The sequence below is a fragment of the Lycorma delicatula genome, chromosome 3, assembly GCF_047948215.1.
Source record: "Lycorma delicatula isolate Av1 chromosome 3, ASM4794821v1, whole genome shotgun sequence".
In the NCBI taxonomy this organism is placed as follows: Eukaryota; Metazoa; Arthropoda; class Insecta; order Hemiptera; family Fulgoridae; genus Lycorma; species Lycorma delicatula.
Genome location: NC_134457.1, coordinates 19,481,564 through 19,495,288, shown reverse-complemented (window position 1 = coordinate 19,495,288; position 13,725 = coordinate 19,481,564). Strand labels below are relative to the sequence as shown.

Here is a 13,725-nt window from a genome sequence, read left to right as displayed (position 1 = left end):
CCATATGAAAGTTTTTATTTCATGTCCAGAATCAGTTCCTTTATCAATTTGGCAAACATTTCCCGAGACACTTCGTATATTCTTTTGATGTAATTTTTCAATCATTAGTTGGTAAATTATGTTTTAGAGGAAGGAAAGAAACTAACTCCTATTTCATAACTCTTGTCCAGCAACACTCTCTAGTAATACTTTATCTTTATATAGCTGTGATAATTTTTTTTTTCTGTCATTTGACTGGTTTGATGTAGCTCTCCAAGATTCCCTATCTAGTCCCAGTCGTTTCATTTCGGTATATGCCCTAGATCCTACATTCCTAACAATTTGATTTACATATTCCAAACGTTGCCTGCTTGAAAATTTTTCCCATCTTCCTGTCCCTACAATATCAAAGAGACTATTCCAGGATGCCTTAAGATGTGGATTATAAGTATGACTCTTCTTTTAGCTGTATTTTTAAAAATTCTTCTTTTTCCTTCATTAATTTCCTGCAACACTTCTTCATTTGTAACTTTATCAACCCATCTGATTTACTGTACAGAATTCTTATTAAAATTTTTGGTGCATGAGAAGTTAAGCTAATTGCTCTGTATTCTTCATATTTATCTACTTCTGCTTTCTTTGGTATCATGACAACAATACACTTTTTGAAGTCTGACAGAACATCCCCTTTTTCATAAATATTACACAACAGTTTGTATAATAAATTTATCGCTTCCTCACCTGCACTGCGCAGTAATTCTGCAGTATCCTGTCTATACCAGGAGCCTTTCTCCCATTCAAATCTTTTAATGCTCTTATTAAATTCAGATCTCTCTTTTCATCCTCTTCATAGTCTTCTTCTTCTTCCTCTATAACACCAGTTTCACTTTCTGTTTATAGTGTTTCTTAATTTTTGATACATCTTTTTATCTTCTTCATCGCTAGTATTCTTATACTTTCTACACTCATCCACCAGCTGTAATATATCCTCTGATATCCAAGGTTTTCTATCAGTTCTCTTTATTCCGCCTAAGTTTGCTTCTACTGATTTAATAATTTCCTGTTTAACATCCTCCCATTCTTGTTCTACCTCATCATTTTTACTTGACCTCTTGAGATGTACTCCTCACAAATATTTTTTACCTCCTCTTCCTCAAGCATCTCTAAATCCCACCGATTCATTTGGCACCTTTTCTTACGGTTTTTAAACCCAAATCTACATTTCAATATCACTAAATTATGGTCGATATCAATGTCTGCTCCTGGATATGCTTTGCAGTCGACGAGTTAATTTCTAAATCTTTGGTTAACCATAATATAATCTGTCTGATACCATGCAATATAGTCCGGCTTTTTCTATGAGTATAGTCTTCTATTATGAATTTTAAACTGGGTGTTGGCGATTATTAAATTATACTTTGCGCAATAATATCTCTGGCCATTACAGCACTCTGAGCACTACACCACTGCACGTTCGACTAATGTAATTAGTGGCCCAACAACTGGCCTCCAAACGCTAGTCAGTTAAGTTATATTAATGTAATTAGTTAGTATAAGTTAGTAGTTAGGCTTAGTAGTTAGGCTATATTAGTTAGGCTTTTATTTACTTAAGTAAGATTATATTAGTTAATTTACATTATATTAGTCAAGTTAGAATATTGTTGTACATTTTGTTTGTTTCTGTCCCCACCTTAAGCCATTCTACAAATTCCTGTGAGAAAGTCCCCACATGTATCCTCTACTACAGTCCTTCCCAGTTAACTGACCCTGACCCTGACCCTGACCCTGTATCCTGTATCCTGTATCCTGCAATTGTTAGTTTGTATTAAGTTAGGTTATGTTAGTTAAGTTAATTTATGTTAAGTTAGCTTAGTAATGGAGGAGGGATTTTAGTCGGTGAGTACCCGACACTGCCATCTGTACAAACAGGTGGCGGCTGACACAGCATTCCCCTCCTCCAATGGAAAAAAAGAAAAAACAATAGTTGGGTTTAGTTAGGACAGTAAAGTGTGGGGAGGTTTTTTAGTCAGTAGAAATCTGATATATCCTACATACAGCACAGGCTGTGGGAATCTTTAGAGAACTGTTTCTCTTTCTGCACAAAAAAAAAATTAATTTCTAGTGGTATATAACACTATCTTTGGTTGTGGATAATAAACGAGATAGCTGCTTTTAAAATGACAAATACAAATTTTATTGAGGTAAACAACACTAAGTGCAGATATAATTGTAGAACAATTAAACTTAAGTACATTGTGTGCACATGGTGTTTTATAATTCTTATCAAGTCATATCCAAAATTCTGATGTAAGATGAGTCACAAGGTGATATAAATGTCAGAAGGATGAATTTATAACATTGAACAGTATTGCATTTTAACATATTTTAAATTGTATTAATTTCATATTAGTACACATCTGAACTTTCTAGTGTTTGCAACTCTAATAATTTTGTAAAATTTTTTTCTAAATAAACTTTTCATTCAGTTATTATTATTATAATAATAGCAGGGTGACAGTTAATTAATTAATTAATAATACTTGTGATAACAGCAATGCATAAATCCAATTTTCTTCATGTTGATAACTCTATATACATGTAGCTCTTTGAGAAAAGTCTTAATAGGTAATAGGCTCAATCAAAATGAATAGTAGATTTTTTAAACAGATGTCTCAGTGAATTTTTCTTAAAAGTAACATTCCATTAAAGTCCAGTTAATAGAATAACGTTTTCAGCTCGATAATAACTACTCCATTCAGCTTAATGTTCATATAAGCTGACATCCCAACAACTGGTCTATCTGTTCAGAAGATACAGTGCTGGTTGTTATCACACTAAAAGAAATTTCTATGAATTAAATATTCCCTAAGTCACTGGAGATGTAATATGAGACCAAAAACGTTTTAAACCTATTAAAAATTAAAAAAAATGACTGTCAAAAAAATTAGGATATCTGGCCAATACAGATCATTACATGACAGGGTAATGTAGAAGTGCGAGCGCCTAAATTTCGGACCATTGCTATTAGATTTGTGAAGACTTTATGCCAATATGATTTGGTTAAAATGCCTATGTACTTTGTTAACTTTCCGTTTCTTATGTCTTGGAAATGATATTGTTCATGTCATTGGACGTATTGATTTTGCTGCGTTATTTGTACTCTTATATAACATAATTATTCTTTTCAAATTTTTTAAATTTATTTAAACATATATATACACACATATTTATGTAGCCTATGACAGTCCTGGTAAGGTAAGGATTATAATTATAAAATAATAATAATTGTTTTACATCAAAGTTTGCTTGATAAAGATAAACTATGATCTATAAATCCAAAGTGTGATTCTTAACTTTATTATTTATGAATAAATCTACAGAAAAATTATTTGCCAGAAAAAAAATATTTCTGTAAAAGGAATTAATTAATCACTCTTCATCATTGGTTGGTGCAAGAATAGGTTGTTGGTTCTGCCAAGGGTTTGTAGAATTGCTGACATTAAGAATACTGTTTCTATAGAATCAGATTGATATATAATATACAAACAAATTAAGTAAAATTATTTCAAACATATGATAGAGTAAATCTTACCAAATATATTGATGTAGTCTTAAAAAAAGCAATTTTGACTGACTGGCAAATTATATTTTAATACAATCAATTTTTGTTTGATACCTATTTAAACACAATTTATGAATTAATTATAACAGATTTTTACAGCACTTCTGTAAAAATCGGTTATAAAAAATAAACCTACTAAAATATAATTCAATTTTTTTTTTTAATGACAATTCTTAAAATTATTACTGATATAATTTATTAATTATAATTATTATTTTATAAATTAAAATGTTCAATTACCTTTATATGAATAGGGCTAAATGGATCTTCAATAGGTAAAGTAAAACTCTCATCCCAAACAGGATTTAAATCCCTATAAATAGTTTTACTTTTATAAAGCATTCTACCATTTACTTTAAATTTGACGTATGGATCACTTGTTCCTGTAACAGAAAAAAATATTCATATTTTGTGTAATCATTTTAAAAATAATGACAAATTAAAAAACATTATTAATCGCAATTGAAAATTTATCATCATTTTACATATTTATTTACAAATATATTGTGCATATCACTTACTGGTCTTGAGCACACTGACATTGGGTAACCAAGAATAAGAGCAAGAGATGAATTCCATTAGCCCTGATGTCCTATGAAGGGTACCAAAAATTATGGTGCGAAGAGTTCGGACCTTCCTTCAGGAAAATGGTATACATTTCTGATACTTGCTGTAAGACATTACCGTTTGTGCATAACTACACTCCATGAATCGAATCAAATGTGAGTATTTCTATCTTATTGTCCATAGTCGGAGTATTGTGTATAGTATCAAGGTGTGCATGAGAAAATGATCACACTGTATATGTAATATAGTTAATAATATAAACCACCAGTGCAGAGGAATAATATGAATCTTAAAAAGATTAATTCAGCAAAATATATATATATATGAAAACCAGACAAATGCCACAGACCGAATGTTAAAAAAAAATTGTACAACTGTTATAGATTTCACAAATTATACTTTTTTATTTTATGTAATACGTAAGTAACGATAAAAGAAATTGTTTTCAGGCATTTTGCCATTTATTTCACTATAGGGCAATTAACGAATTGTTTTAAAAGTTGGTGGGGGAAATCTGTTTATCAAAGTCAATGATTTTTTCACAACTTTTATTATTTGAATTATATTTTGTGACAAAACCAGATAGTTTAATATGGCTCTTGGTGTATATATTTAATAATTAATGAAATACAAATACCAACAAATGTTTATAACAATGATAAATATTTATTTTTAAAAACAAAATCCAAATTAAACAAAAAAAAATTGTTAAAAATATTCAATTTCCATTATCTTCTAAGACAAAATTATTATAGTTTACGAGTTTAGATTACGACAAAATTATTATAGTTTATGATAATAGATATTATTATTATTGATCTTGGTTCTGGATTATTTTCATTTAACTCATACCATCTTATTAGGGAAACAGAATAAACTTTGATTTTAAGTAATGAATTTGGATGAATTCAGTGAAGTAACATTCATTGGATGTGAAATTGTTCCACTTATTGATGTAATTTCATGATAAACATTGATAGTAATGTTTTAATTTTTCATAAAGAAAGAGAAGGCTTTGATGGAGTCAAATGGAAGAAATTGGGAAATTCTTAAACAGAAAAAAGTAGAATGGAAAGACAGAATATTAATTAAAGTATTACACAAGAGACAAATTGCAGCAATGAAAGTAGGTAAGAACTACTTACTGAATGAATGGGTTTAGATCAAAGGGTAATGCAAGGATGCTCTCTCTCACTGACACTGTTCAACATTTACACTGAAGATAAAAAAAGGAAGAAGAAAGAGAAGGAGGAATAAGTACAGGAAGATGAAGAATAAGTTACATAATGTTTGCAGATGATTTGATAATTCTAACTAATGGCTCACATGTGTTTTAAAAATTAACAGGAGGAAGAAATGAAAGAGTATGGAATGAAAATAAATATAGGAAAAAGTAAAGTAATGGAAGTAAACAACAAAGAGGATTTAATAAGGACAAATGTAGGAAAAATAGAAAATAAAAAATTACAGAAATTTGGGAAATATGGAAAGAGGACTGGAATAGTGGAATGTAATAAAAAAGATGGCAAAGGAAGCCTGCAGTAAGAAGAGGAAATTACTATGTAGTAATGATCTGGGTTTAGAGTTAAGGAAGAGGTTAGATAAATGCTATATATGGAGTGTCTTGTAGTATAGAAGTGAAGCATGGATGATGATGATGATGATGCAGAGAAGAGGGACTGGAATGAGGCTTTTGAAATGTGGATATGGAGAAGAATAGAAAAAATAAGATGGACAGATGAAATGGGAATGAGGAAGAAATGAACAGGATTAAATGAGAGAGCACTAATGCAGGAAGTATATAAAAGGAAACTGATTAGAACATGTGGTGGTTACAGATAGTGGAATTAGACAACTTCACTGAAAAGTTCAATAAAAGAAGTGAGGAAGAAGAAGGATGAAGTTGAATAGATGAGGTAAAGACAATAAATTACAAGGGGACAAAAGAAAAGGCTTTGAACAGAATTAGATGGAGTGAGCATTGGTGTAAGGAACCTACTGCCAAGCAGAACATCAGATAATGATGATGAAAAAAACATATACATTTTGAAGCTGTAAATTTACCGCCCTTTTTTTATTATAAGTATTTTTGTATTGACAGTAAAATTTTTTGATTATAATCTAACAAACTTTAAATATGAAAAAAAAAAAATGGAATAATTGGACCATTTGGTAGTCTCTTCCAGAAGGAAAAGATACCCTTTCTTTCATTTGAGTAAAATCCCAGTTGCATCCTACAAATGACTAATTGGGCTTAGGAAATCTTTATTCTTCTTTCATAAAATAACCAGTTTTAACAAGAAATAAAAGAAATTTTGTCATAAATATACTTTTGTTTAACTAGAACCATTGTGAAGAAAATGCAATATGTATCTTCCTTAGGATCCATAATTTACTACATAACGATAAAGAAAAGACATAGTTTCATTTGATCTTTCTGAAGAAATAGTTTCATCAAACATGTACATTATTGACTTTTTAGATATACTGGAATGGAAATTTTGCTGATAATCAAAACAGATCAAATCAATGTTACCTTCCTTCTCCAACAATAAGGAACCTCATTAATGTTTTATATTAATTTATAACCTTGAATAATTAGTATTTCATGAGCTCTTTCTAATTTTTGAGATGTATCTGAACTAGAGTTGCTAAACCAAGACAGTGTATTAATACATTATAAAATGTATCACTATAATATTATATCTAATATGTATTATAATAGTATTTTGAACAGTTCTAGCAATATTAAAAGATTATTTAAAGTTTCAATTTTACAGTATTAATAACTAACTAATGATGAGCAATATTTTTCCACTGGCAATTACTATTTTTCTTACTTTAATTAATTTTCTGTTCTTATAAACTTACTATTTATCAGATTTTGGGATAAATTTTCTTTCTACATTTTTTCATTTGCTTATATTTTTTTCAGACATGTTTTTAGAAAATAATCTGGACCTTTATTATTACTATAAACATTACATTGTATCAGAATGGATTACAAAAAGCAGTAAAACAATCAACAATTAGTTAACAAACAGCAATACTATGTAAAGCAATCATATCAACACAGCACATCAGATATAGGCATGGCACTTTCCCATCAAATCAACAGTTGAATTTGAAAACAAGCACATCTCCAGTACATGTCTTTTTATCAGTGTCATAAAATTTACAATAGTACACCAAGTTGGCAAGTGAAATAGTATCTAGCACAAAACTGTGAAGCGTACATTTTCAAATCAATGTTCTTAACTGTAAGAACTAAACGAAACTCATTTTCAGCTAAAATAAGGCAGTAATTTTTGTTTTACTCTCCCACTTTTTTCGCATTTTTTCACATAAAAACTACTTAATATATCATGTTTTATAATAATTGATAAATAAAATATTAGATAATTACTGTAGTATCCTGTAAATCAATAAAAATTAGAAAACACGACAATAAACAATAAAAATTAGAAAATTAGTTAGAGAAAACACACTAACATGCTGTTTTATACCAGTTATTAAACATTCTCCATATTAACATATTTTACTTATTTAAAATATATGCATTATTGCTTAAAATTATTAATGTAATCTAACCAAAATTAACCTACGTTTGCTTCACTTGCTAATTTAACAAGTTAGGTATTGCAACAATTATTGAATTTATTACTTAAATAATCAAAACATTACTGTTAATTAGTCAAGGTTAGCAAGCGAAGCGAGTGTAAGTTAAATTTGGGTTAGATTATATATATAATTTCTGTGCAAATACCCACTGATTTGAAAGAATTCTGCCTCTATTGTACTTTCTTTTTTTAAAATGAGTACTCTTCATTTCTATTATTGCTCGTTAACCTTCACTGGTATGTTACTATGTAAAATATGTTAATACGTTTAAAATGACCAATATAAAACAGCACGTTACTGTGTTTTCTCTAATGTTTTATTCATCAATTATTATAAAACATGCTACATTAAGTAATTTTTATGGGCATAAAACAAAAAAGTATCAGTAGCACTTGTCTGGTTATCAAACTCAGGCATGCATATGTACACACACATACACATAAATAATATAATAAATAAAATTAACACAAAGAAAATAAAATACAAGCAGCTTGTTATCTAAATTAATAGTCCACAAATATTCTAAAATTTGTATTTGCAAGATGAAGAATTTGTTCAATTATGAGATATAATTCATACACTAGAATCTTAGAATTTATATGGAAATCTCTTTTTTGAAAATAAAAAGATTCATTTTGCAATTTTTATTGTCTTACCATGATGAAGAAATTTGAATAAATTAAATAAGCAACATACACCCGACTAAAACTATTATTCTAATTTTAATTGAGCCTTTTAACTGTTTTAGGACCATTTACAGTATATCAACTAGTCTCGTCATTCTCATGAACTTCAGTGACTAAGGTATACATACATACTTATCCAAATCTAGCTTACAGTAGCTAATTGTTTAACTGGAATTAAAATAATATTTTGCATCAGTACAGAATAACTATTATTACAGCTAATTTTATTCTAGTGATGAGTTAAATGAAACAATTTAATAGGGCTAGATTTTTTAACGAAAACATCAACTTTGGTATGGGTAGGTTTTAAAAGTGGCTTATATTTATAGATATCAGTAATATAGGAGAAGACACATTTTCTACAGGGGGAGGGGCAAAAATAAGATACGTTTTTTGTTAAAAACTAGTTTTATTTGAACATTTGAAAACACTAAAAGTAATTAATTGCAGTGCTATTCGAACCTATCTAAATCTTATTTCAGCACTAGCCTATGATAGTTCTTTATATCTTGACAAAATTTCTTTCTCAAAACCTTTTTTTATGCACACTCATCATACAAAGACCGACAAGCTGATGTTCTGTCATTATTGACCGTACCAAGTTTTTACCCTGCATAAGGTTCTGAAGGATCTTTCGATAATGCACATTGTGCAGGGCTGTGCAAGGAGAGGTGAATTTACAAATGTGCTACCTATAGGCTGAATGACCGGCCAGCATGCTCTGTCCCTGAGTTGCCGCCGTGCAGCCCATTACCAAGAATCGAGTAGAGATATAAGAAATTTGGCAAAGTTGATACTCTGTTTTGTGGCTGCATAAAAAATTTCTGCCTTAGAAAATCTGGCACCTATGAAAATTTGCTGCCATAGATTATAGCTTAGCTAGCCTATTTAGAAATTTGCCACTGTGTGTGAGTGAGATAAGTAGTGCCCACTTTATGGATGGGTAGAACAAATGGGTTTCTTTAACTAATGCAACTATTCCTATCTCCTTCACTTCAGAATCTGGCACATTTGTTCCTTTCCACTGATTGTATCAAAGTTCAGCTTCACTGAGGAAATCATTCAAATTGTAGAAACTACAAAGAATTTTAGTTTATATTTAAAAATCCTCATATGTTATATCAAGCATTATGTGAGGGTGCAATGTAAGCAATGAGAATGCGGGCAAGTTCTCCTCAGAGAAATGCTGTTCCAAAGATGTTAGTAATGAATCTATGTACAGAATAATTAGTGATCTACAAAACTCATTAGGAGTCTATGCTGGTGGATTCGCAAGATTTTTCTGCTGATTTATGACTCGCAGCATATTGAAATCTGTTCCAAATGCTTGGTGATTGTTTCAGCCTCTGCTACAGCACTTTCGCTTTCACCAACCACATTTCCACAGTGTTTTTTCATGATGTCTGATTTTTTTTGCAGGAGTGCCAGATATTTTGCTATAAGACTAACATTAACAATGAATTCTTATTTTGTATCACCACAATGGATTTGAAAAGCAGTTTTTCTTGTTGTGTTGTTTACCATTTGTTGATAGTTTTTTCAAGCGCCATAATGATTTGCATATAATGTTTCTTGAATGTCGCAGTACTTTTATATATTTGAGACAAACAGGTTTCACATAGCATTAGTATATTCGGTATGCATTTTTGACAAAGGGCTAATTCTCTGAAGAATCTTATTATTTCTTTTATTGTGGAGACTGTATTTTGTATCACTGCTATTTCATTTAAGTCGTTTACAACCAAGTTCAGTTTGTGACTAGCACAATGAAAGAATAATGCTCTCATATACTTTTCTAGACATCACCATCCTCTCCTGCCATACTGGAACACTTACCATATCCGTGTCCAACACACTTTTCTGGATCAAGGCCTACCTTTTCTACAAAGTTGTTAATTGCAGATGCTAAACATTTTGCATCCATGTCAGTCAACTCAACAAAACCTAGAAATTTCTCATGAACCATCACCTTTTTTTCATAAAAATATCTAATCACAATGGAAAGTTCCACTTTCCCTGATATGTCACTGCTCTTGTCTGCCATGATGCTAGGCATATACTAACAAGATACTTCCCATGCAATATAACCTATTGATATTGTCCTATAATTTTCCATTTGACTGAATGAGCTAGGGTGGCCAAGCGCCCCATCCTGCTGCATCATGGTTATAAGCCTATGATCAGTGATAATAGCTGAGAAAAATAGTGTGTTGTAATCATTAGCAGCATCATTAATAAAAGCAAAACTTTGTGAGTCATTTGGGAATGTTGAAGTGACAATGCGATATAATATTTAATATTAGATAAGTGTAGAGTTAACAAAAAATACAAAAACACTCAAAATAATTATAGGATAGAAAACAGGATTTAATTTTAAATTATTAGCAAGCTGAATAAACCTAGTGCAACAAATCTTAATGTAAAAATAGTGCAATATGTAATAGATAATGTAATTCAAACACTGATTTATAGAAATACAGATGGATAGACATCAATTATAATAAAACATTTTTTATGTTTTAAAGTTATAAATACTGAAATCAGAACTGATATAAATTTAAAAATTTTATTGTGTCTTGCTCAACAATTTTTAATTTTATATTTCCTTTAAATTAGTAATGTTACATGTTCAGAAGGAGTATTAAAAAAAAAATTATCTTATAAATATAAAATTAAAAAAATAAACAAACCCATTTCTTATTTAAAAAGTAAGCAAATTGTAAGTAACATGTGTTAAAACCAATTTCTGTTGGTGTAACATCTATTGGTGTAAAACAAAACCACTGGTATAGACAATTCAAGAAACATTGAGACATTTCTGTTGCAATGGATGGTACCTGGCAGCATCGTGGCCATAAATCACTAAACAATGTAGTTACACACACAATGTCAATACAGGAAAAGTATTTAGATGTAATAACACTAAAAAAATATTGTTCATATTCTGACAAAAATAAGCGTGAACCAAAGTATACTGGTTCAATTGGGAACATAGAAGTCCATGGAACCAGGGAAATATTCAGAAATTTTCTGTTACAATATAATGTGAGGTACATAAATTATTTTGGGGGACAGAGATACAAAGAGTTTTCTAGCTCTTCTTGAGGACAAACCTTATGAGAAACTGTGGTCAATAAACTTGAGTGTGTTGGCCATGTTGAAAAATGTATGGGGACAAAATTTTGTAAACTGAAGCAACAAATGAATAGTGTAAAACTAGAAGATGGCTTACCTATTACTGGGAAGAACCGCCTAACAGATAGCATAATAGACCATTTTGAATCTTATTATGGCCAGAAAAAATGAACAGAAAAAATGTGAACAGTCTGCAAGCCATGAAAACACAGTATAGGCCGTATACTTTCATAAAAGATCAACTGATGAATATCCCACTCATGGTTTATGCTCTGCAGGAGAAGACACTTGGTGCAAATTTAGGAAAGCTGGCCACTGGAATTACAAACATAATTACAGCATTCCTCCAGCAGTAATAACAGATATAAGGCCAGTGCTTCTTGAACTTTCTAATGAAAACTTTCTGCAAAAGTGCCTTGATGGGAAAATTCAGAACAGTAATGAGAGCTTAAATAATGTCATATGGACCCTAATTCTGAAAAAAAAAAAAATATATATATATATATATTTTTTTTTTTCCCTACTCTCCCTGTGGATCTCCTCGATATCCATTTAAGTATACTCAGTCGGGGAGAGTGTCCTTCTACTCAAAGGGGGCGTCCCCCACCCACTGGCTTTACATCCGGCACGGCAGGTTGGCCCCCCCGGTCTTGGATCTTTTGTTTTATTTTTTGCCTGCCTCTAATTCCCCACCTTAGGGCCAAGGTCCGGCGATGCCGTCCCCCAGCCCCTCCGCAGGGAACCGGGTCTCGGTCTTTACGCCTATGCCTCTAACCGACAGTACCCACCCCACAAAGCGCCTAGACGCCCGCAGGGAGATACACCGCCGGCCGGGACTTGGTCTTTTCTTTTATTCCCATCTCCCCTGGAGTTCTCCCCCTTCGCAGGAACCCGCATACCAGGGCATACGGGCCCTCCACGGAGAGACTGTCCACCCTTCCCTACTTAACTTAATCACAGTCTACCGCCCTCTTCTTCCTTAGTTCTCAGGATCTCTCCAGCAAACCTTCTGAACCAGTCCCAGTTCTCTTGATTTTGTACCATCCAATTAATTAGATTATCCTGTGTTAATCGATTTGTTATAATTACCCTCCTGTTTTCAGCCCATCTAGGACATACAAATATAGTGTGCTCCGCATTATCTGTTTCCTCACAATAAACACATTGTGGTGTGTCCCTTTTTCCAATTCTGGCTAGGTACTGCCCGAAAGATCCATGCCCCGATAATAACTGTGTCATATAGAAGTCAATGTTTCCGCGTCTACTTCCATACCACCTACCTATATCAGGGATTAGTCTTCTAGTCCAATCCGCGACTCTTGAGCGTGACTATTCCAACTGCCATTCTTGCTCCAATTGAGCCGCTATCTCGTCTTGTGGTAGTCCCTCATATCTAAGCATCCTGCTTTTAATCTGCAGCAGGTTTATTGGTAGAACCTCTGGTTCTACCAATAGAACTGGTTCTACCAATAGAACCTCTGGTTCTATTGGTAGAACCTTAGCTACAGGAGCTGAATCCTGGACTGCATACAATTCAGGCAACAAAAACCCATGATGCAGAACGAGTGTATGGAGCAGACTGAGCAATGAGAGACTACAAAAGGAAAGCAGGAAGAGAGAAGACTTCTGAAACAGAGATTGGAGGAAGAACTTGACGACTGTGAAACATACAACCCAGGAATGTACTGATGCAAGTGAAAGTATGTTTCAGTTATTTTATGTTTCTGCCTCCTGATTTTGTTATTTTCTGTAAATGTAATTATTGAAAATATAAGGAACATTTTTTCAGCAACCACTGAATCCTGCAATTCTTGAAATTTTTATTCTGTCCAGCAATGGGTTTATCCTGAGTACATATTATTTGAAAAAAGTAAGTCTGAGTAAAACTGTTTTGTTATAACTATAAATTTCTGAGGAAATTGAAAGAGCAGCACTAAGAAAATGTTTTATTTAGTTATAGTGTTGAATAATCTTGAACATCACTTACTGAGTGTATGGATGAAAGTGATATTATACAAAAAATGATATTATACAAAAAATTTCATTGTGATTAATCTAGTAGTTTTTGAGAAAATATTCCTTACAAGATTCCTTACATATTCCTTGAAAGAGAAA

General features: G+C 31.6%; 1 protein-coding gene across 1 annotated transcript in view; it reads right to left on the bottom strand.

Moving 5' to 3' along the window:
* The window catches only part of Mctp (multiple C2 domain and transmembrane region protein), an 880,976-nt gene that overhangs the window by 528,167 nt on the left and 339,084 nt on the right, over positions 1 to 13,725 (bottom strand). The window contains exon 5 of the mRNA XM_075359495.1: positions 3,842 to 3,984. Within this exon, the coding sequence (XP_075215610.1) occupies positions 3,842 to 3,984 (143 nt within the window). The remainder of the gene's footprint in view (positions 1 to 3,841; positions 3,985 to 13,725) is intronic.